This window comes from Pseudophryne corroboree, chromosome 11 (genome assembly GCF_028390025.1).
Source record: "Pseudophryne corroboree isolate aPseCor3 chromosome 11, aPseCor3.hap2, whole genome shotgun sequence".
NCBI lineage: Eukaryota > Metazoa > Chordata > Amphibia > Anura > Myobatrachidae > Pseudophryne > Pseudophryne corroboree.
In genome coordinates this window covers 82,392,330-82,417,937 of record NC_086454.1, presented here as the reverse complement: position 1 = coordinate 82,417,937, position 25,608 = coordinate 82,392,330, and the positions used below count along the sequence as shown (strand labels likewise).

Here is a 25,608-nt window from a genome sequence, read left to right as displayed (position 1 = left end):
AGGGTGAGCAATTGTTTGGGGACGGTCTCTCGGACCTCGTATCCACAGCAACAGCTGGGAAGTCGACTTTTTTACCTCAGGTTCCCTCACAGCCTAAGAAAGCACCATATTATCAAGTACAGTCCTTTCGGCCTCAGAAAGGCAAGCGGGTCAGAGGCGCGTCCTTTCTGCCCAGAGGCAGGGGTAGAGGGAAAAAGCTGCACCAGACAGCCAGTTCCCAGGAACAAAAATCCTCCCCTGCTTCCACTAAGTCCACCGCATGACGCTGGGGCTCCACAGGTGGAGCCAGGTGCGGTGGGGGCCCGTCTCCGGAACTTCAGCGACCAGTGGGTTCGCTCACAGGTGGATCTCTGGGTTCTACAAGTGGTATCTCAGGGATGCAAGCTGGAGTTCGAGACGTCTCCCCCTCGCCGTTACCTCAAATCAGCCTTGCCAGCTACTCCCAAGGAAAGGGAGGTAGTACTGGCGGCAATTCACAAGCTGTACCTCCAGCAGGTGATAATCAAAGTTCCCCTCCTTCAACAGGGACGGGGTTACTATTCCACAATGTTTGTGGTACCGAAAACCAGACGGTTCGGTGAGACCCATTCTAAATTTGAAATCCTTGAACACTTATATAAGGAAGTTCAAGTTCACAATGGAATCGCTCAGGGCGGTTATTGCAAGCCTGGAAGAGGGGGATTATATGTTATCACTGGACATCAAGGATGCTTACCTACATGTCCCCATTTACCCACCTCACCAGGAGTACCTCCGATTTGTGGTACAGGACTGCCATTACCAATTCCAGACGTTGCCGTTTGGTCTGTCCACGGCACCGAGGGTATTTACCAAGGTAATGGCCGAAATGATGATACTCCTTCGAAAGAAGGGAGTTATAATTATCCCGTACTTGGACGATCTCCTTATAAAGGCGAGGTCCATGGAGCAGTTGTTGGTCGGAGTAGCACTATCTCAGGAAGTGCTACAACAGCACGGCTGGATTCTGAATATCCCAAAGTCGCAGCTGGTTCCTACGACGCGTCTGCTGTTCTTGGGTATGATTCTGGACACAGAACAGAAGAAGGTGTTTCTCCCGGAGGAGAAGGCCAAGGAGTTGTCATCTCTGGTCAGAGACCTCCTGAAACCAAAACAGGTGTCGGTGCATCACTGCACGCGAGTCCTGGGAAAGATGGTAGCTTCTTACGAAGCAATTCCCTTCGGCAGGTTCCATGCAAGGATCTTTCAGTGGGATCTGTTAGACAAGTGGTCCGTATCGCATCTTCAGATGCATCGGTTGATATTGCGCCAGGTCAAGGGACCCTCAGGCGATAGCTGTGGATGCTCTAGTGACACCGTGGGTGTACCAATTGGTTTATGTGTTCCCTCCTCTTCCTCTCATACCAAAGGTACTGAGGATAATAAGAAAGAGAGGAGTAAGAACTATACTCATCGTTCCGGATTGGCCAAGAGAGCTTGGTACCCGGAACTACAAGAAATGATCTCAGAGGACCCTTGGCCTCTGCCGCTCTGACAGGACCTGCTGCAGCAGGGGCCCTGTCTGTTCCAAGACTTACCGCGGCTGCGTTTGACGGCATGGCGGTTGAACGCCGGATCCTGATGGAAAAGGGCATTCCGGTTGAAGTCATTCCTACGCTGATAAAAGCTAGGAAGGATGTGACAGCAAAACATTATCACCGCATATGGCGAAAATATGTTGCTTGGTGTGAGGCTATGAAGGCCCCAACAGAGGAATTTCAGCTGGGTCGATTTCTGCACTTCCTACAGTCAGGAGTGACTATGGGCCTAAAATTGGGATCCATAAAAGTCCAGATTTCGGCCCTGTCTATCTTCTTTCAAAAAGAACTGGCTTCACTGCCTGAAGTTCAGACGTTTGTTAAGAGAGTGCTGCATATTCAGCCCCCTTTTGTGCCTCCAGTGGCACCTTGGGATCTCAACGTTGTGTTGGATTTCCTAAAATCACATTGGTTTGAGCCACTTCAGACCGTGGAGTTGAAGTATCTCACGTGGAAAGTGGTCATGCTTTTGGCTTCGGCTAGGCGTGTGTCAGAATTGGCGGCTTTGTCATGTAAAAGCCCCTATCTGATCTTCCATATGGACAGGGCAGAATTGAGGACTCGTCCCCAATTTCTCCCTAAGGTGGTATCAGCGTTTCATTTGAACCAACCTATTGTGGTGCCTGCGGCTACTTGGGACTTGGAGGCTTCCAAGTTGCTGGACGTAGTCAGGGCCCTGAAAATCTATGTTTCCAGGACGGCTAGAGTCAGAAAAACTGACTCGCTGTTTATCCTGCATGCACCCAACAAGCTGGGTGCTCCTGCTTCTAAGCAGACTATTGCTCGCTGGATCTGTAGCACATTCTGCGGCTGGACTGCCGCATCCTAAATCAGTAAAAGCCCATTCCACGAGGAAGGTGGGCTCTTCTTGGGCGGCTACCCGAGGGGTCTCGGCTTTACAACTTTGCCGAGCTGCTACCTGGTTGGGATCAAACACGTTTGCAAAATTCTACAAGTTTGATACCCTGGCTGAGGAGGACCTTGAGTTTGCTCATTCGGTGCTGCAGAGTCATCCGCACTCTCCCGCCCGTTTGGGAGCTTTGGTATAATCCCCATGGTCCTTACGGAGTACCCAGCATCCACTAGGACGTCAGAGAAAATAAGAATTTACTCACCGGTAATTCTATTTCTCGTAGTCCGTAGTGGATGCTGGGAACCCGTCCCAAGTGCGGACTTCTGCAATACTTGTATATAGTTTTCTCTAACGTCCTAGTCAGGACCATGGGGATTAGCGGCTCCGCAGGAGACAGGGCACAAAAATAAAGCTTTAGGATCAGGTGGTGTGCACTGGCTCCTCCCCCTATGACCCTCCTCCAAGCCTCAGTTAGGTTTTTGTGCCCGTCCGAGCAGGGTGCAATCTAGGTGGCTCTCCTAAAGAGCTGCTTAGAAAAAGTTTTTTAGGTTTTTTATTTTCAGTGAGTCCTGCTGGCAACAGGCTCACTGCATCGAGGGACTTAGGGGAGAGAAGTGAACTCACCTGCGTGCAGGATGGATTGGCTTCTTAGGCTACTGGACACCATTAGCTCCAGAGGGAGTCGGAACACAGGTCTCACCCTGGGGTTCGTCCCGGAGCCGCGCCGCCGACCCCCCTTACAGATGCCGAAGATGGAAGAGGTCCAGAAGCAGGCGGCAGAAGACTTTTCAGTCTTCCTGAGGTAGCGCACAGCACTGCAGCTGTGCGCCATTGTTGTCAGCACACTTCACACAGCGGTCACGGAGGGTGCAGGGCGTTGGGGGGGCGCCCTTGGCAGCAATGTATAATACCTTTTTATGGCTAAAAATACATCACATATAGCCCTTTGAGGCTATATGGATGTATTTAACCCCTGCCAGATCTCACAGATTCCGGAGAAGAGCTTATTCTCCTCAGCACACAGCGCCATTTTCCTGCTCAGCTCCGCTGTGAGGAAGGCTCCCAGGACTCTCCCCTGCACTGCACTACAGAAACAGGGTAAAACAGAGAGGGGGGGCACTTTTTTTGGCGATATTAATATATTTAAGCTGCTATAAGGATACAACACTTATATAGGGTTGTTCCCATATATATTATAGCGCTTGGGTGTGTGCTGGCAAACTCTCCCTCTGTCTCCCCAAAGGGCTAGTGGGGTCCTGTCTTCAATAGAGCATTCCCTGTGTGTCTGCTGTGTGTCGGTACGTGTGTGTCGACATGTATGAGGACGATGTTGGTGTGGAGGCAGAGCAATTGCCGGTAATGGTGATGTCACCCCCTAGGGAGTCGACACCGGAATGGATGGCTTTGTTTATGGAATTACGTGATAATGTCAGCACATTACAAAAATCAGTTGACGACATGAGACGGCCGTCAAACCAGTTGGTACCTGCCCAGGCGTCTCAGACACCGTCAGGGGCTGTAAAACGCCCTTTACCTCAGTCGGTCGATACAGACCCAGACACGGACACTGAATCTAGTGTCGACGGTGAAGAAACAAACGTATTTTCCAGTAGGGCCACACGTTATATGATCACGGCAATGAAGGAGACTTTGCATATCTCTGATACTACAAGTACCACAAAAAGGGGTATTATGTGGGGGGTGAAAAAACTACCTGTAGTTTTTCCTGAATCAGAGGAATTGAATGATGTATGTGATGAAGCGTGGGTTAACCCAGATAGAAAAGGGCTAATTTCTAAAAGTTATTGGCATTATACCCTTTCCCGCCAGAGGTTAAGGCGCGCTGGGAAACACCCCCTAAGGTGGATAAGGCGCTCACACGCTTATCAAAACAAGTGGCGTTACCGTCTCCTGATACGGCCGCCCTCAAGGATCCAGCTGATAGGAGGCTGGAAACTACTCTAAAAAGTATATACACACATACTGGTGTTATACTGCGACCAGCCATCGCCTCAGCCTGGATGTGCAGTGCTGGAGTGGTCTGGTCGGATTCCCTGACTGAAAATATTGATACCCTGGATAGGGACAGTATTTTACAGACTTTAGAGCAATTAAAGGATGCTTTTCTTTATATGCGAGATGCTCAGAGGGATATTTGCACTCTGGCATCGAGAGTAAGTGCGATGTCCATATCTGCCAGAAGAAGTTTATGGACACGACAGTGGTCAGGTGATGCGGATTCCAAACGGCATATGGAAGTATTGCCGTATAAAGGGGAGGAATTATTTGGCGTCGGTCTATCGGATTTGGTGGCCACGGCAACTGCCGGGAAATCCACCTTTTTACCTCAGACCCCCTCCCAACAGAAAAAGACACCGTCTTTTCAGCCGCAGTCCTTTCGGTCCTATAAGAACAAGCGGGCAAAAGGACAGTCATATCTGCCCCGAGGCAGAGGAAAGGGTAAGAGAGGGCAGCAAGCAGCTCCTTCCCAGGAACAGAAGCCCTCCGCGGGTTCTGCAAAGCCCTCAGCATGACGCTGGGGCTTTACAAGCGGACTCAGGAGCGGTGGGGGGGTCGACTCAAGAATTTCAGCGCGCAGTGGGCTTGCTCACAGGTGGACCCCTGGATCCTACAGGTAGTATCTCAGGGTTACAGGTTGGAATTCGAGAAGTCTCCCACTCGCCGGTTCCTAAAGTCTGCTTTGCCAACGTCTCCCTCAGACAGGGCGACGGTATTGGAAGCCATTCACAAGCTGTTTTCTCAGCAGGTGATAGTCAAGGTACCCCTCCTACAACAGGGAAAGGGGTATTACTCCACGCTATTTGTGGTACCGAAGCCGGACGGCTCGGTAAGACCTATTCTAAATCTGAAATCTTTGAACCTGTACATACAAAAATTCAAGTTCAAGATGGAATCACTCAGAGCAGTGATAGCGAATCTGGAAGAAGGGGACTTTATGGTGTCCCTGGACATAAAAGATGCTTACCTGCATGTCCCAATTTGCCCTTCACATCAAGGGTACCTCAGGTTCGTGGTGCAAAACTGTCATTATCAGTTTCAGACGACGCCGTTTGGATTGTCCACGGCACCTCGGGTCTTTACCAAGGTAATGGCCGAAATGATGATTCTTCTGCGAAGAAGAGGCGTATTAATTATCCCTTACTTGGACGATCTCCTGATAAGGGCAAGGTCCAGAGAACAGCTGGAGGACGGAGTAGCACTAACCCAAGTAGTGCTGCAACAACACGGGTGGATTCTGAATTTCCCAAAATCTCAGTTGACCCCGACAACACGTCTGCTGTTCCTGGGAATGATTCTGGACACGGTTCAGAAAAAGGTGTTTCTTCCGGAGGAGAAAGCCAAGGAGTTATCCGAACTTGTCAGGAACCTCCTAAAACCAGGAAAAGTGTCTGTGCATCAATGCACAAGAGTCCTGGGAAAGATGGTGGCTTCTTACGAAGCAATCCCATTCGGCAGATTCCACGCACAAACTTTTCAGTGGGATCTGCTGGACAAATGGTCCGGATCGCATCTGCAGATGCATCAGCGGATAACCTTATCGCCACGGACAAGGGTGTCTCTTCTGTGGTGGTTACAGAGTGCTCATCTGTTAGAAGGCCGCAGATTCGGCATACAGGACTGGGTCCTGGTGACCACGGATGCCAGTCTGAGAGGCTGGGGAGCGGTCACACAGGGAAGAAACTTCCAGGGAGTATGGTCAAGCCTGGAGATGTCTCTTCACATAAATATACTGGAGCTAAGAGCGATTTACAATGCTCTAAGCCTGGCAAAACCCCTGCTTCAGGGTCAGCCGGTGTTGATCCAGTCGGACAACATCACGGCAGTCGCCCACGTAAACAGACAGGGCGGCACAAGAAGCAGGAGAGCAATGGCAGAAACTGCAAGGATTCTTCGCTGGGCGGAAGATCATGTGATAGCACTGTCAGCAGTGTTCATTCCGGGAGTGGACAACTGGGAAGCAGACTTCCTCAGCAGACACGATCTACACCCGGGAGAGTCGGGACTTCATCCAGAAGTCTTCCACATGATTGTGAACCGTTGGGAAAAACCAAAGGTGGATATGATGGCGTCTCGCCTCAACAAAAAACTGGACAGGTATTGCGCCAGGTCAAGAGACCCTCAGGCAATAGCTGTGGACGCTCTGGTAACACCGTGGGTGTTCCAGTCAGTGTATGTGTTTCCTCCTCTGCCTCTCATACCCAAAGTACTGAGAATTATACGGCAAAGGGGAGTAAGAACGATACTCGTGGCTCCGGATTGGCCAAGAAGAACTTGGTACCCGGAACTTCAGGAGATGCTCACGGAAAATCCGTGGCCTCTACCTCTAAGACGGGACCTGATTCAGCAGGGACCGTGTCTATTCCAAGACTTACCGCGGCTGCGTTTGACGGCGTGGCGGTTGAACGCCGAATTCTAAGGGAAAAAGGCATTCCGGAAGAGGTCATTCCTACACTGGTTAAAGCCAGGAAGGAGGTGACTGCACAACATTATCACCGCATTTGGAGAAAATATGTTGCGTGGTGCGAGGCCAGGAAGGCCCCCACGGAGGAATTTCAATTGGGTCGATTCCTACATTTCCTGCAAACAGGATTGTCTATGGGCCTCAAGTTGGGGTCCATTAAGGTTCAAATTTCGGCCCTGTCGATTTTCTTCCAGAAAGAATTGGCTTCAGTTCCTGAAGTCCAGACTTTTGTAAAAGGAGTACTACATATACAGCCCCCGGTTGTGCCCCCAGTGGCTCCGTGGGACCTTAATGTAGTTTTGGATTTTCTCAAATCCCATTGGTTTGAGCCACTCAAATCGGCGGATTTGAAATATCTTACATGGAAAGTAACCATTCTACTGGCCCTGGCTTCAGCCAGGAGAGTGTCAGAATTGGCGGCTTTATCGTATAAAAGCCCATATCTGATTTTCCATTCGGACAGGGCAGAACTGCGGACGCGTCCTCATTTTCTGCCTAAGGTGGTGTCAGCGTTTCACCTGAACCAGCCTATTGTGGTGCCTGCGGCTACTAGCGATTTGGAGGATTCCAAGTTGCTGGACGTTGTCAGGGCATTGAAAATATATATTTCAAGGACGGCTGGAGTCAGAAAATCTGACTCGCTGTTTATACTGTATGCACCCAACAAGCTGGGTGCTCCTGCTTCTAAGCAGACGATTGCTCGTTGGATTTGTAGCACAATTCAACTTGCACATTCTGTGGCAGGCCTGCCACAGCCTAAATCTGTCAAGGCCCATTCCACAAGGAAGGTGGGCTCATCCTGGGCGGCTGCCCGAGGGGTCTCGGCATTACAACTCTGCCGAGCAGCTACGTGGTCGGGGGAGAACACGTTTGTAAAATTCTACAAATTTGATACCCTGGCTAAAGAGGACCTGGAGTTCTCTCATTCGGTGCTGCAGAGTCATCCGCACTCTCCCGCCCGTTTGGGAGCTTTGGTATAATCCCCATGGTCCTGACGGAGTCCCCAGCATCCACTAGGACGTTAGAGAAAATAAGATTTTACTTACCGATAAATCTATTTCTCGTAGTCCGTAGTGGATGCTGGGCGCCCATCCCAAGTGCGGATTGTCTGCAATACTTGTACATAGTTATTGTTACAAAAAAATCGGGTTGTTCTTGTTGTGAGCCGTCTGTTCAGAGGCTCCTACGTTGTCATACTGTTAACTGGGTTCAGATCACAAGTTGTACGGTGTGATTGGTGTGGCTGGTATGAGTCTTACCCGGGATTCAAAATCCTTCCTTATTGTGTACGCTCGTCCGGGCACAGTATCCTAACTGAGGCTTGGAGGAGGGTCATAGGGGGAGGAGCCAGTGCACACCACCTGATCCTAAAGCTTTTTTTTTATTTTTGTGCCCTGTCTCCTTGTTACAGTGCCATTTTCTCCTCATGTCCCCGCCAAAAAAGCACCGTTAGGCAGCTAACAGTGAAAAACAAGGGGGGGGGGGGGGGGGGGGGCGCAAGGTGGTTTTAGTGCAAAAGAGAAAATATAGCACTATACACTATAATGGGCGTGTTAGTTAATGAGTTGTACTTGTATTCTGTGTTTTCCCTGTCACATATACCCATGATAGCTTATAGTACTCATGTGTCGACATGTGTGTGTGTGTGTGTGTGTGCGCTCTGCCACGAGCTGGCTATGGGAATCCCTCTGTCAGCATTGCCGACTCCTGGTGGTACTTCAAGTGTCAGCAGGTCGGTAGTTGTATGCTTTTTCGAAAGAAAACACTGTATGGGTGACACAGTAGTATGTGGGTGACCTGTCTGCACCATCTGTTATTACCGGGGGTAAATTAACATGAAGTCAATAACCTATACCTGTATAGGGTACGGTTCCATGGGCCTGTAGCTCTGGCACAGTTGTCCTTTTATTTGTGGGGGAATGATATTAAATTTATGTGTATATACTTCCCTCGGACCCCTCAGGGTCGTAAGAATGTTGTTTTTACCTAATTACCACTCCCTGTGGTCGAAAAAATTCTATATTTTATGTCGACCATAAGGTTTCCTGGTCAGATCCACAACTTGGGCATTCAGTACATGGTCATACACATTCAGAACACATTAATGTCACTAGGGACCCTGGGGTTCTGGACAAAATACTTATATGTATGATATATATATATATATATATATATATATATATATATATTTATATAGGATATGTGTGTGTATATGTGTATTACATTATGTATATTCATATTATGATTTCTAATGAATGCTGAAGTAAAAGTATTCCTTCTCATGTGCTGGTCGCTCTGTTGATAAAGCTCTAGGTCGGCCGTGACGAGTTGGTCTCAGATCCTCTCAAGGAGTCCGAATGTTTATTCTTTTCCCGCCGAGGATAGAATACTGTGAAGGTCAACTCCTGGTCGACACGGGGCCCTGTCACAAAGGATCGTACACAAGAAGCTAAGTGATATTTTATTTATATGCTTTGGAGTTATTTGCATTACATGCGCATGGGGGAGTGCTTGTATTCGGAAAGGCATCCGATAGAATTACCCTAAAGAGAGTAGGGGATGTTTCTTATGTTGGTTCTTCTCAATAACATTGCGGCAGGCTGCCGTGCGACTGCAGGAGGTGTGGCCGGGGGAATGCTGAGGCTGACTCCGAGAGATATTGGAGTTTTTCCCTGGGACGGTGTACCGCTGTTTGGGGATGCCTCAGTTAAGTCACTCTCAGCGGATACCACTGGTAAGTCTACCTTTGTGAGTTAGATTCCCTCACAATGCTTGGTGACGCATTCTTTTGTGGGATGCAGTCATTTTAACCGGTTCGATACAGTTCTTTTTTTCCCTTTCTGTGCAGATAGTGGAAGGTGAAAAGGTAAGAGTTCTGCAGCCTTGTTAGGTTCGCAGAAGCGGATATTGTCTTCTGTTTCTACCACATCCACCGCATGTCGCTGGGTCTTTCTGGCTGGAGCCCACACCTGTGGGAACTTGTCTAATACTCACGTCAGTCCGGGAATGGACTTTGACCTGGGAGTTGAAAATAGAATCCAAAGGGGGACATACTGGAGTTTACAGATGATTCCCCTCACTGATTTTTCAAATAGATCTTATCGATTCCCCTCTGGAATGGGAGGTAGTACGCGACGCCATACCAGAGTTACGTCAGGTTTAGGACTTTGTCCTGCTGTCCCTGTTAAAAAAAGAAAAAAAGAAACAAGGACTTCTACTTACGTAGTTGAACTACAGGATGGATTCTCTCAGGCCAGGGAACTCCAGCATGTAAAGGTAGAAAAAGGGTTTAAATGCGTTTTTTTTTTCAGCATTCAGCCTACCTGGGTTGATATCCAGGATGGTCTTTGCCATTTCGCCGGAGTGTTGGCAGTATGATGGTTTTCTTTCAATAGTAAGAGCCATTGTTATTCTATACTGAGACACTCCCCTGATTACGGCAAGGTCAAGAAACAAGTGCTCCAAATCGTTGTTTCTCTCTGACTGTTCTTCAAAACAGGGAATGGCTGTTGTTCCCAACGACACGGATGTCGGAGGTGGGTATCAGAGTAGATACTGAACGGTTGAGGTTCTGTGTGGAAAGAGGTCTGAGGATCCAGAGTCTGATCAGATTTGCAGTGACAATCCATCAATATGTTCCTTTGATGAAGAAGACGGGTGCGGCCTAAGAGGATTTTTCGGTGAGCAGGTCAAATGCCAGAGTGGTTTTCACGGGACCAGATGGTAATGTGGTCTGGGTCTCACCTGCACATGCACCGGAATATAATCCTAATGGCCAGGATATCGCTCCTGTGGTGTCTGCAGTCTCACCTCCTAGAGGGACGAAGGTTCGGGATCCAGGATTAAATCCTGGTGTCCATGCATGAAGATCTACGAGGCTGGGGAGCAGTCTTTCCAAGGGAAGTATTTCCAGAGGAAAAGGTCAAGCTGGAAAGCTTGTCGGCAATAAGCTTTCTTGAATTAAGAGCTATTTTCGATGAACATATTCTTCGTAATCTGCCCGTGTTATTTCTGTCGGACAACTTGACAGCAGTGGCGTAAGTAAGCCGCTAGGGCGGAACAGGGAGAAAAGCGGCAATGGCAGAAGCCGCAAAAGTTTTCCGCTCGGCGGAAAGACAGGTAAACGATATATTAGCAGTTTTCGTTCCGGATGTAGACAGCGGAGAAATAGATTTCCTCTGCAGACGCGATCATATCCGGGAGAAATACAGTCGTCAACGAGAAGTTTTCACAGAAGTGACAAGTCTTTGAGGAGTGCCTCAATTGGACATGTTGGCGTCTCTCCTCGGCGAGAGACCTCAGGGATATTGATCCAGGTCACAGGACACTCAAGCTTTAGCAGTGGATGCCCTCGTGACACCTTCGGTGTTTTCAGTCGGTCTAAGTGTCCCCTCCGCCTTCCCTCTTTCTGAAGGTGATAAACGTAAGAAGAACAAAGGTTCAGGTGATCCTCATTGTTCCGGTCTAGCCAAGGAGGGGTTGGTATCCAATTCTTCGAGTTTTTCTCATAGAGGATCCCTGGCCTCTTCCTCTACATGAGGAACTGTTATGGCAAGATCCGTGCGTGTTTCAAGACTTACCACGGCTGCGTTTGACGGCGTGGCGGTTGAACGCCATATCCTAACCCGAAAGGGTATTCCCAGTGAAGTCATTTCCACACTTCTTCAGGCTAGAAAAGATGTAACTGCAAAGCCTTACCACCGTATTTGGCGTAAATATGTGTCTTGGTGTGAATCCAAGAGGGTTACTACGGAAGACTTTCAGCTGGGTTGTTCTTCTCCATTCTTTGCAAGCAGGTGTGGATGCAGGCCTAAAGTTAGGCTCATTTCAGTGCAGTTTTGGCCTTATAAATTTTCTTTCAAGAAAAGAATTGAGCACCTTTCCGGAAGTTCAGATTTTCGTGAAAGGAGTACTGCACATCCAACCTCCATTTGTGCCCTCATTGGCACCGTGGGACCTTGACGTGGTGTTGCGGTTTCTTGTGTCACACTGATTGGAACCTTTATGAAAGGTTGTGTTAAAATTTCTCTCTTGGAGAGTGGTCATGCTTTTGGCTTTGGCGTTCACAAGGCGGGTGCCGGAAGTAGCGGCTTTGTCTCACAAGAGCCCCTGTTTGATCTTCCAGGTGGATAGAGCGGAATTGAGAACTCGGATAATAGTTCTGCCAAAAGGGGTTTGCTGTGTTTCGCAGAAACCAGCCTATTTTGATGCCTGTGGTACCTTCAGCATTGCCTGATTCAAAGTCTCTCGATGTAGTCAGGGCTTTGAATATTTATGTCGCCAATTGGGCTCAGATTGGGGAAACAGAGGCTTTGTTTGTCCGGTATGCTCCCAGCGTGCTTGGGGCGCCTGCGTCTATGCAGTCTGTTACACGCTGGATCTGTGATACGATTCGGCGTGCTAGTTCTACGGCTGGATTGCCGTTACCGAAGTCGGGGGAGACCCATTCTACTAGGAAGATGGGCTCTTCTTGGGCGGATGCCCGAGGTGTCTCGGCGGTTTAACTTTGCCGAGCGGATACTTGGTCGGGTTCAAACACCTTTGCTAAGCTCTACAAGTTTGATACCCTGGCTGATGGGGACCTCATGTTTGCTCATTCGGTGCTGCAGAGTCGTCCACACTCTCCCGCCCGGTCTGGAGCTTTGGTATAAACCCCATGGTCCTTACGGAGTCCCCAGCATCCTCTAGGACGTATGAGAAAATAGGATTTTAATACCTACCGGTAAATCATTTTCTCTTAGTCCATAGAGGATGCTGGGTGCCCGTCCCAGTGCATACTGTGTCTGCAGTTATTGGTTATGGTTACACTTTTGTGGTGTTTCTTTTCTGTCAGGCTGTTGCTGACGTTGTTCATGCCATGGCATGCGGTATCTTCTTATTGGTTGGGTTGACACACAGGTTGTGTTACATATTCTCTCAGCATGTGGCGGTGTAATTTTTTCATGCCCTTGGCTGGTGTTCTATTGAATACCACGTTCTGAGGTATGTTCGAGGTGTGAGCTGGTATGACACTCGCCGTGTTTAAACAATAAATTCTTTCCTCGAAATGTCCGTCTCCCTGGGCACAGTTTTCTAACTGAGTTCTGGAAGAGGGGCATAGAGGGAGGAGCCAGTTCACACCCATTCAAAGTCTTATAGTGTGCCCATGTCTCCTGCGGATCCCGTCTGTACCCCATGGTCCTTACGGAGTCCCCAGCATCCTCTGCGGACTAAGAGAAAAGGATTTACCGGTAGGTATTAAAATCCTATTTTTTGGTATGCTGTCTGGGCAACAGCATACCTGCACCGTGGGAGTTATAGGGGGGATGGTCACCTGCCTTGTGAGGTGTCAGAGCCGCTTCCTCGCTGCAGGACCACCGTCCTGAGAGTTTGTTGTACAGCAGGGCACTGCGCCTTAGCGGTCACAATTGCAGCACACCCCTCACATTGCCTGAAGGTGACGACAGTGGGGCGTACAAACCGGGGGCCCCGCTACAGCCCCCTGTGTACACTGACAAGCGGTTGTGAAAACAAGTATTTATATTCTGTTTTACACCAAAAGGAGACATTTGCCATTATAAATAAGTGTATAGCTCCGGCGCCATTGCAGGGGGCGGAGCTACCTCATAGCGGGACCAGCGGCTTCTTGGCGCTTTCCTCTGCTTCTAGCAGCAGCAGGCACACAGCTCCTCCAACACTCCAGATACATATAGGGGTGTTAGACAGGGGTAGAGCAGCTATTATACTGGTAAATAGAGTCCTCATAAGGACAAAACACCGGTGTTCCACTGAGTCACAGTATAAAGTTACAACCTGCAGTCTCCCTGAGTCTGCTAGGCTTGATGTGCTGGTCATCACTGGTGTGCGCAGCACATTTTATTAGGGGGTGCACCGTCGGAGGGGTGTGTCTAGCACCGCCTTTTGGGCGTGTCTAGCACCATCTATTGACGGTCAATGCAATATAAAATATCCACCCTTGTACCAATCCTAATAAAGCAGATACATTGTCAGATGTTGTGGTGTGCACCAAACAAACACCCCTGATGGCACTCACTGCAATTACACTGCTCCTCCTCAGCCTGGTCTGGCTCCCCCTCTCTTTCCCTTGCAAACTGCAGTAGCTTACTTACAAGTCAGTCACTCACTGACACTGACAGTCGCAGACTAGTACTGCTGAAAAAACGCGTTACGTGTCAATGCTGCCACCGACCGCCTGCCAGTATTGAATTTGTCTTACTAAGAGGAACGCTGGGTGCATGCTGATCCTCATCAGTGGCTGGCATTGTGATAAAGCTAATTATTTACCTTTTAACATAAGCTATTTACTAATACCGTGTAGCCGTAATGGCCGCTAAACCACGTGCACGTGCTACGCACTTCGTACACTATTTGCGTACAAAGACCTCACACGTGGTACGCAAGTTACGTACACACGCTGCGCTGGGTGTACGGAATACACACAGCGAGCGTACACACAGACCGTAACCTTTATAAACTTTAAACACAGAATATGCTTACACTGTAAACCTTAATACCGTGGTACTATAATGGTGTAACACTGAACCTTTGTGAGTATGCAAGCTGTTTGAGCAATTGAGATGCTCTGAAACCCTTAGCACTTACCGTATTTTTCGGACCATAAGACGCACTTTTTCTCCCCAAAAATGTGGGGGGAAAAGTACATGCGTCTTATGGTCCGAATATGCGTCTTATGGTCCGAATAACAGAGCAGGAGTAAAAACCTTATGGAGCGCTCTCAATGCGCTGGGTGGGAGCGCACTGGGTGGGAGAGGCAGCAGTTACGAGTGCGGGTAGCGGCGGGTCCTGTCTGCTGCTGCTTTGCCGTCATCTGAGAGGCGGCATCACGTGGCTCCCCCGCTCCCTCCCCTCGCCTCCTCCAAAGTACTGCTGCTGCTGCCTCGCCGTCATCTGAGAGGCGGCATCACGTGACTCCCCCGCTTCCTCCCCTTGCCTCCTCCAAAGTATTGCTGCTGCTGCCTCGCCGTCATCTGTATGTTGTGAGGTAAAAAGGTTCTCGTCTGCTCTGTACTGTGACTATGGCTGTGCTTGTGTGGCTGCCTCTGTCACACACTGTCCCAGAAAAATCTGTGTACCGTATTCTATGTAAATGGCCTGTAAAGCTGATGTCTGTGTCTACAGTATAGATTGTAAACTTATTACACTATTTGGTTCAGAATATTTTTTTTTCCTGTTTTCCTCCTATAAAAACTAGGTGCGTCTTATGGTCAGGTACGTCTTATGGTCCGAAAAATACGGTATATGGTGAATCACACAAACACTTGTTAAGGTTCCAACACCTTACCAGATGATTTTTAGTAAGTAAAAGGGAAAAGAATACAGATTACAGTTTATACACTACAAACCTAACATTAATAACTAAACGGAATAACTAAATAGAAATATACACAATAGCGAACGATCGTAACACAGATACATATAATAAACACAAAGAGAATAAAATGGCAAACACTTAAAGGATAACAAGATGAGAACGAATTGCATACACACAGAGTAATGAAATGGCCACAGAGAAAACTTACACACGTGGGAATGAATCGCATGCGCTATCTGGAAACCAGCTCTCAGTCATCACGGGGAAAACCTTGTGGAGAGAAGTGAGCTGGTCTGGCTATGGGGGTCTTTATATACACAGTATACTGTACAATACAATGGTCCTATAATCTCATTGTTCATTGGACACAGGAATTTGTCTCTGCATTATAACAAAAGGTCATAGGTGGGTTCGTACGGGGGGGGATGTGTCTCTATCCAACTGCTCAGGTGGGAGGCATCCTCAGGACTCCCACCTCATGTGTAATAAAACAGCAAATACATTTAAAGTCCATAAACTACTTTTACATATAACTATACGCTGGAGCGACCGATCTCTTCCTAACCAACACCGGAATGTTTCTAATAAAATACTCTTTAGTTAGACACTAGACACCACCATTCAACCTTTGTCTGACCCTTCATATCATGCAAAGAGGAATCCCCATGTCCACAAACCATTTAAACTAAACATTTTTACTGTCGTTGTTAAGGTGAAATAATCACTATAAAACACACTATATAGGTTAAATATGTTACGATCGAGTCGCCCGCTACACGCTCACAAATTCTACCGTAAATGAGCATAACACGCGCGTGATCGCCGGAGCGATCTTACGCAATTTGCGGATATGCACACGCACCGCAGACTGGGTGCACGTGCAGCGGGCATGTGCCTTGGGGTTAGTATAAGGCATTGTGGATTACGATATTTTTCGACTTTGACAATTGTCATAGCATAGAAGGAGAGAGGTGAGTATGTGGCGGGTGGACGTGCGAGCAGCATGATGTAATCACCTTACATCACGCTGTTTTTGGACATGGAGGCGGAGCCGGGAGTTTAAAAGCCGCTGGCAGTGGCACCCTTGATTAACCCAGGCGTCCGGTCAGTAATGCAGTCCTGACAGGGTGCAGCGCAGAGGGGACAGTAATCAGCCTGCTCGGCGATCGCTGCATCAGGCATGTGAGATCGGGGTGCCAGATATTAGGGGGTGCCTGTGCGCACCAGGCACCCCCCCTGCGCACACCTATGCTGGTCATACCAATCAAGGGCAGGCTTGCCTGTACAGTGTCTGTGTGTTGTGTGTGAGTGTTTGTCTCCTGTGAATATGGTAAACACCATTTATGGCATGCACATGCAGACCCCCTCCCCCTTCTCATAAACAATGTAGCAAGTCCTCACAGGCTTGTGAGGAGGCTGGGGGGAGGTGCAGCAGCCACCCTGGTTAGACTTCCTGGATGGCGGACATGTTCTCTCAGCCCTCTAAAACACAGCGACTGCAGCAGGCTTTAGCAGACCTGGCTGCAAGAGGCAGAGGACAGACCCTTCTCCCTAGCTCAGGGCCACATACACGTGGGCTGTCTGCTTACTCTCAGTAACTGATGAAGAGGGACAGAAGGAGTGGGAGGAGCTGGACCCTATTATTGAGGATTCATCTCCTGCACAAGGTCTTGAGCCCCTCATACTTGCTATCGGGGATGTGTTAAAACTCCCAGTAGAAGACGATGCAGTAAAGCAGTTGTTTTTCTCCTCACAGAAAAAAAGTTATCGTCACTTTCTCTGATTCTAAAGAATTAGAAGATATGTTTAAAGTTGACCTGGAAAAATCCTGATAAGAAGCGTCCGGCCACCTGGAATTTCTTTAACACTTTCCCATTTTCTCCTGAAGGCAGGAAAAACTGGGAAGATACCCCGGCTGTTGACGTCTCTGTCTCACGCCTGTCTAAAGAGGTGGTGTTACCGGTCCCTGGCTCCTCGGCTTTGAAGGACCCTGGGGATAGAAAATTAGAAGACTACACTGAAGTCTGTTCCACAGCAGCTGGTATATCATAAAGACTTGTGATAGCAGGTTGCTGGTTGACACGTCATTCACACCTGGGCGGGCCAGTTCAAGGGGGCCTCGCGGTGGATATGTCTCTGGTGAGTATGGCTACTCTGATCAAACACATTCAGGATACTGCACCCGTCCCGTGCGACTCTATAAAAGTAATGGGCGCTATTAATGTAAATACTACTGCCATGGCAGTGTCGGCATGCAGAGCTTTATGGCTGCGCCAATGGATAGCGGACGCAGATTCCAAGCGTAGTGTGGTGTCTCTCCCTTTCTCAGGGGAGTGGCTATTCGGGGTTGAGTTGGTTTCGTGGATTTCCAAAGCTACTGCGGAGAATTCCATGTTTCTCACCTCTGGGTCCCCACCGGCTAGGTGCTGCTACCCGGGGCCATCTACTCAGTCCTTTCGGACCACTATGTTTCGATCATGAACCAGGTGCGCCTCAAACGCTGCACGAGCTACCAGAGGTAAGGCAAAAAAGCCAGCAGCTGCAGGTTCCCTGGAACAAAGCACCAGTTCAGCATCCACTAAGGCCTCAGCATGATGGGGGATCTTGTGGTGGGAGCTCGGCTGCGTCACTTCAGCCGCATCTGGGAAAGTTCCTGCCAGGATACCTGGGTACTGGACCTCAATTCTTAGGGCTACAAGCTGGAGTTTGATGGTTCTCCTCCCCACTGATTTTTCAAATCAAGCTTACTAGCTTTGGAGGAACGCTGCAACAGGCCATCCTAAGATTGGTCCAGTCCCGAGTCATTGTTCCAGTGCCACTGCATCAACAGGGAAAGGGTTATTACTCCAACCTGTTAGTGATACCGAAACCGGGTGGTTCGGTAAGACCCATTTTGAATCTGAAATCCTTGAATTCTTACTAAAGGTTTTCGGGTTCAAGATGGAATCCTTGCGAGCGGTGATTGCGGGTCTGGAAGAACAGGAGTTCATGGTCTCCCTGGGTATCATGGACGCCTATCTCCATATCCCGATTTGGCCAGCTCATCAGGCTTACCTGAGGTTTGCCCTGCTGAACGATCACTACCAGTTCCAGATGCTACCCTTCAGCCTGCCCACAGCTCAGAGGGTGTTCACGAAGGTGATGGCGGAGATGATGTTCCAACTCCAGGTCCAGGGGGTCAATATTTTGTCCCTTACCTGGACGATCTCCTGATAAAAGCAAGATCCAGGGAGCTTTTATTGCTCCATATAGACCGCACTATCCAACTTCTGTCACACCATGGGTGGATCCTGGAGCCAACTCAGCGGCTCCTGTTCCTGGGAATGTTGCTGGATACTGTGGCCCAGAATGTGTTCCTCCCAGAAGACAAAGCGAGAACACTTCAGGAGATGGTCTGCTTGGTTCTCCGGCCTACTTGAATATCTATCCATCTTTGCATACGATTGTTGGGGAAGATAGTTGCCTTGTATGAGGCGATCCAGTATGGAAGGTTCCATGCCAGAACATTTCAATTGGATCTCCTGAGCAAGTGGTCCGGATCACATCTTCAGGTGCACCGGATAATACGGCTGTCACCTCAGGTCAGGATTTACCTCCTGTGGTGGCTGCAGTCCTCCAACCTACTGGAAGGCCAAAGATTCGGGATTGGATCCTCCTCACGACGGATGCGAGTCTGAGCGGATGAGGAGCTGTCACCCAGGGGGCTCAGTTCCAGGGCAGGTGGTCAGCCCACAAAGCCCTCTTTCGATCAACATTCTGGAACTTTAGGCGATCTACAATGCTCTGTTTCAGGCCTCTCCTCTGCGATCCAAGTACAGTCGAACAATGCCACGGCAGTAACGTACATCAATCGACGAGGAACAAAAAGCAGGGCTTACATGGGCAGAAAAAAATAAAAGAGCACTGTCTGCAAATCTTCATTCCGGGAGTAGACAACTGGGAAGCGGACTTCTGAGTCGTCACGATCTCCACCCGGGGGAATGGGGGCTTCACCATCAGGTGTTTCGGCAGATCATCGGCCAGTGGGGCTGCCCACAAATAGACATGATGGCTTCTCCACTCAACAAGAAGCTTCGTTGGTATTGCTCACGAACCAGGGACCCTCAGGCGAGGGCAGTGGATGCACTGACATTGCCTTGGCCTTACCGGCTGGTCTACCTGGTTCCTCAGATTCCATTGCTACCAAGGGTGCTCAAGCGAATCAGGAATCAAGGTGTCCAGGCAATTCTGATTGCCTGGAGTGGCCTCGGAGGGCATGGTATACGGATTTTCTGGACATGTCCGTCAAAGACCCTTGGCCTCTGCCACTGAGAAGAGATCTTCTTCAACAAGGTCCATTTGTCAACCCGGACTTACGGCGGCTTCATTTGATGGCATGGAGGGTGAGCGGAACATCCTAGCTCACAAGGGCCTTTCCAAAAAGATTATTGCTACCATGGTTCAGGCCAGGAAACCTGTGACGTCAAAATACGATCATCATATCTGGAGAAGATATGTCTCTTGGTGCGAGGAATGCACGTATCCACCTGCAGAGTTCCGCTTGGGACGTTTCCTGCAGGCTGGTGTGGATAAGGGCTTACTTCTGGGTTCCATTAAGGTACAGATTTCGGCTCTCTCAATTTTCTTCCGGAAGAAATTGGCAGTATTGCCAGAAGTTCAGACCTTCTTGCAAGGGTTGCTTCACATTCAACCTCTTTTTGTGCCGCCCACGGCACCCTGGGATTTGAACGTAATGTTGTAATTTCTACAGTCCTCCTGGTATGAACCTCTGATGACGGTAGAAGACAAGTACCTCTGTGGAAGACGGTGGTGTTCTTGGCCCTGGCTTCTGCTGGACGTATCTCAGAATTGGGGGCCTTATCGTGTAAAAGCCCTTACTTGGTCTTTTTTGAGGACAGAGCGGAGCTCAGGACTAGGCAGCAGTTCCTGCCGAAGGTCGTCTCTGCGTTCCACTTGAATCAACCTATTGTGGTTCCGTCAAGTTCTGGCACTTCTGCTCCTCCGGAGGCATTGAATGCGGTGCGAGCCTTGAAGATCTATGTCAAGAGAACGGCTCTGATCCGAAAGACTGATTCCTTGTTTGTGCTATATGATGCGCAGAAAAAGGGTTGCCCTGCTTCAAAGCAGTCCATTGTTCGTTGGCTTAAGCTTACTATCCAACAGGCCTATGTGTCGCCAGCATTACCTGTTCCACAGTCTCTGAATGCCCACTCTACCAGATCGGTGGGGTCTTCCTGGGCGGCTGCCCGTGGAGTCTCGACCTTGCAACTATGCCAAGCTGCTAACTGGTCGGGGAAGAACACATTTGTGAATTTCTACAGGTTTGATACCCTAGCCAAAGAGGATTCCCAATTTGGGCAGGCGGTCCTACAGAAGTCTCCACACATTCCTGCCCGTTCTGGAAGCTTTGAGACGTCCCCATCGTACTAGATTCCCCTAATATCCCTTATGGATGCTAGAGAATATAGGGGTTTAATTGCCTACCGGTAAATCCTTTTCTCGTAGTCCATAAGGGATATTGGGCGCCCACCTCAGTGCGTTGACTTTTCTGCAGGTTATCTCTTCTATGGTTACCTGTTCAGCTGCTGTTGTCTTTTTACCAACCGTTACTGGTTGTTTTATGTTAGTGGTGTGCTGGTGTGTAAATCTCACCACTCGTTATGTTCCTTCTCTCAAGTATGTCCTTTCTCCTTCAGGCACTATTTTACCTATAACTGCCTGTGGGAGGGGGCATTGAGGGGAGGAGCCAGCACACCCAGTTGAAGAAATTTAAAGTGCACGGCTCCTTTGGACCCCGTCTATACCCCATCGTACTAGACTCCCACAATATCCCTTATGAACTATGAGAAAAGGATTTACCGGTAGGTAATTAAAATCCTATTTTCCCTTCAATACCATTTGCAATGTCACCGATAAAGATATTACAAAGTACTGGACCAAGTACAGATCTGGGGTAATCCACTGGTAGCATTTCCCTCCTGTGAAAGCACTCCATTTACTACAACTCTGTTTTCTATCCTGCAGCCGAGATCTTCTACAATCAAACATCTTAGAATCCAATCCCATGCTTTCAAGTTTACCAGTCTGTGAAGTGAGACAGTGTCAAAAGCCTTACTAAAATATAGATAAGCTAGATCTACAGCCTCCCCTTGATCTACTACTTTTGTCATCCAGTCAGAAAACCCAATACAATTTGTTTGACATTCTCTCTATAGTAAAACCGCACTGGTTGGGATCCTGTAAATTGGTGGATTTGAGATATTCTACAACTCTTTATTTTATGAGTTCTTCCAACAACTCCCTTAAGCCCAGTACACACAGGGGAGATGTGTGTTGAGCGATCTATCACAGACCGCTCAACACACATCTCTCCCCCCGCTCGGCACTCAGCACAATGTGTGCTGAGCGAGGAGGAAGGGGGGGGGGCGCTCATTTCACCGCTGGCATGCATGACAAATCTAGAGCCAACGATAGTGACGCACGGGACCGCGCATTGCTGTCGCCGCCACTCTACACATGGAGAGATCCGTGCTTTAAATTCTAAGCAATCTGTACCCCCCTTTACTACTGATGTAAGGCTGACTGGTCTGTAGTTGGTTGCCTTTTCCTTGCTTCCACTTTTGTGCAGTGGAACTACATTCGCTCTTTTCCAGTCATCTGTTTACCTCCTTAGCCTCTTTCTGTCTAACAAGATACACCTCTTTGTCTTCATTATACTGTGTGTGCTTTTTACTTTCACAATACTTGCTACTTTTTTCACAGACCACACTGGCTTCCCTTTCCTTGTACTTTTCATAACCCTTTTGATCAGTAATGTAGAGCGCTCTGCCGGGCCCTGGTACCATTTTAGGGGCGTGACTTAATTGTGGAAGACGTGACCATCAGGTAAAAAAAAAAAGTATATGTAGTGACGGGATCAAATCTGGGGGAGATGGGGTGTGATCATTGGTGATCGCCGCCCCCCTCCACCCGCAGAGGCTGCTGCTGCACTGTGTAATGTGTTGAACTGCAGTGTAGTTACTTGTTTGAATAAAATTATTGGAGTATGTGCTATTTGGCAGTATCACTAAAGTAAATGTGTTTTTTCTTGTGGTATATTTCATTATTAGAGGGTTATATTTTTTATCTCAGTGGTGCCATGTTTTTGTTTCACAGACGCTACAAAAATCGATCTAGCATCGTTTCCTGAAAGGTACGTTTTGACAGATAAGCATTCTTATTGTGTTTTTATTTCATAATGTGATGTTTTGATTTTAAACATGTTTTGCCTATTTGCATGAAATGGTGACATTTGTAAATGCATGCCTGTTGACTACAGAGCAGAGGCCACCATTTTGTTGGCTGAATGTGAATGCAGCCTATCAATTATCAGAAACCCAATGCCAGCATTAACCTATAAATAAAATTTGTGTATCGCTGCTATAAGGGTAGCAGTTGATTTACAGACGGTCATAATCCCGACAGCCATTGACCCACACAGTCAAAATACCGACATTCATTATACCGACATGTTCAAAATGCCGACATAGTCAGAATACTGACATTTGAAATGCCGACATGCATTTTTTAAGGATTTTTTTTGCCCAAAAACAGACTTGTTCATACTGTACCATCCCAGTGGACCTGGAGGGGGAATATAATAGTGTGCCAAGTGCAGCGAGGCACTGTGCCCGAAGCATGGCGAGCACAGCTGTGTCCATGTCGACACTGACAGAAAAACTCATGTCGGTATTTTGAAATGGCGGCATTTCAAATGTCTGCATAGTGAATGTTGGTATATTGACTGTCGGTCAATGGCTGTCGGGATTATGACCGTCGGTATTGTGTCCGTCGGTAAATCATACTGAACCTGCTGCTAAGTAGCATTGGAGCTTGACTGTCTCTTTTCACGTTGCATTGCGTACACCCCTGGAGAATCCCACAGTGGGGGAAGTGTATCAAAGCTTGAAGAGAGAGAAAGTAACAACCAATCAGCTCTGTCATATTTCAAACACAGCCTGTAACATTGCAGTTAGACACTGCTGATTGGTTATTACTTTCTCTTTCCATTTTATCTCTTTCCATTGTTAGACACATCCACCACAGTGAGAGCACTCTACGGTGTACTGAGAAATTGTCCTTTCTGACTTCAGTTGTGTCACATAAATGTTTTCTCGCATTTCACTGCTACTCTTTTAGCAATCCTTATGTACCATTTAGTAAATCTTCCTTATTTGTCTTGAAGGGAATAATAATAGCAGCTAAATATCATTATAAGCGCAATAGAGGATCAGCTTTAGGTTACGCATACTAACATCATAGGAACACTGAAGCCATTTTCCCAGCGATATACTGGGAAACCTTTTAGAGTTTAATGGAAACGTATGAGTATCAATTGGAATACAGTAGCAGCGGGAATGAACAACGTATGTGCTGTGGATAGTTTTGCTTCAGTGGTCACCAAGTTTCTAGTTAATCGGTAGGCCCTATTTGTTCATTCGATAAAATGGCTGCCTGCAGGGGCAAATGCAGGATTTCTGGAGGGGGTTTCCATATGTTTGATTTTTGAGCGATTGTCGCCAATTCGTGAAGGATGCAATTAGCATGTAACAAACTATAGTTTGCCCCAAACAAAGTACAGTTTGTGTAATACAGTATGTCATACATATGCAGGCCTAATGATTACGATAAGCCACTTACCAGATTCTCCCTTTGGTGTAATGACTTAGCAGTCAGATCCACAGACACACAGTAGACTTGCTAGAAAAATCTGCTGCCACTGGGCATGTGCAGCAGCTTCATTCCGCCCCTTTATACTGCTGTTGGCCAGGCTGTGGGGAAGGGGTTCACAGACAACTGTTTACCCCCCCCCCCTCCCCCCTGTGTTTGCCTATGGCCTGCATTGTGTTTATGGGGTAGCTGCTTTTTTAGGAATTGAGCTGCCGAAATGGCTGACTTACTGCCTTGACTAGAGAACCAGCATTTCTGTGTCTGACATAGACGTAGTTGCAACGTTTTACAGCATAATCAAAACCCTGTGGTAACTATTGTTTCTCTAACGTCCTAGTGGATGCTGGGACTCCGTCAGGACCATGGGGAATAGCGGGCTCCGCAGGAGACAGGGCACATCTAAAAAAGCTTTTAGGTCACATGGTGCGTACTGGCTCCTCCCCCTATGACCCTCCTCCAAGCCTCAGTTAGGTTTTTGTGCCCGTCCGAGAGGGTGCAATCTAGGTGGCTCTCCTAAAGAGCTGTTTAGAAAAGTTTTTTTTAGGTTTCAATCTCAGTGATTCCTGCTGGCAACAGGATCACTGCATCGAGGGACTTAGGGGAGAGATTTCCAACTCACCTGCGTGCAGGATGGATTGGAGTCTTAGGCTACTGGACACTTAGCTCCAGAGGGAGTCGGAACACAGGTCAGCCTGGGGTTCGTCCCGGAGCCGCGCCGCCGATCCCCCTTACAGACGCTGAAGAGACGGCAGAACGGAGGTCCGGAAAGCAGGCGGCAGAAGACTCCTCAGTCTTCTTGAAGGTAGCGCACAGCACGGCAGCTGTGCGCCATTGTTGTCACACGGCTCACTGACTCAGTCACGGAGGGTGCAGGGCGCTGCTGGGGGCGCCCTGGGCAGCAATATAATTACCTTTAGTGGCAAAATAAATACATCACATATAGCCATTAAGGCTATATGTATGTATTTTAACCCAGGCCAGTTTCTTAAAAACCGGGGAAAAGCCCGCCGAAAAAGGGGCGGAGCTTATTCTCCTCAGCACTCAGCGCCATTTTCCTGCTCAGCTCCGCTGGTGAGGAAGGCTCCCAGGTCTCTCCCCTGCACTGCACTACAGAAACAGGGTAACAAAGAGAAGGGGGGCATAAATTGGCGATATTTATATATTAAGAGCGCATATATAGTAAACAACACCTTCTAGGGTTGTTTATATACATTTATAGCGCTTTTGGTGTGTGCTGGCAAACTCTCCCTCTGTCTCCCCAAAGGGCTAGGGGGTCCTGTCTTCGATTAGAGCATTCCCTGTGTGGCTGCTGTGTGTCGGTACGTGTGTGTCGACATGTATGAGGACGATGTTGGTGTGGAGGCAGAGCAATTGCCGATGATGGTAATGTCACCCCCTAGGGAGTCGACACCGGAATGGATGGCTTTAGTTATGGAATTACGTGATAATGTCAGCACATTACAAAAGTCAGTTGACGAAATAAGACGCCCGGCAAACCAGTTAGTACCGGTTCAGGCGTCTCAGACACCGTCAGGGGCTGTAAAACGTCCTTTACCTCAGTCAGTCGACACGGGTACCGACACAGATGAATCTAGTGTCGACGGTGAAGAAACAAACGTATTTTCCAATAGGGCCACACGTTATATGATCACGGCAATGAAGGAGGCTTTGCAGA

At 48.3% G+C, this 25,608-nt stretch overlaps 1 protein-coding gene across 1 annotated transcript in view; it reads left to right on the top strand.

Annotated features, from left to right (window-relative positions):
* Window positions 1-25,608, top strand: part of LOC134968904 (solute carrier family 13 member 1-like) — a 121,323-nt gene that overhangs the window by 50,210 nt on the left and 45,505 nt on the right. The window contains exon 5 of the mRNA XM_063944475.1: window positions 22,380-22,416. Coding sequence (XP_063800545.1) covers window positions 22,380-22,416 — 37 coding nt within the window. The remainder of the gene's footprint in view (window positions 1-22,379; window positions 22,417-25,608) is intronic.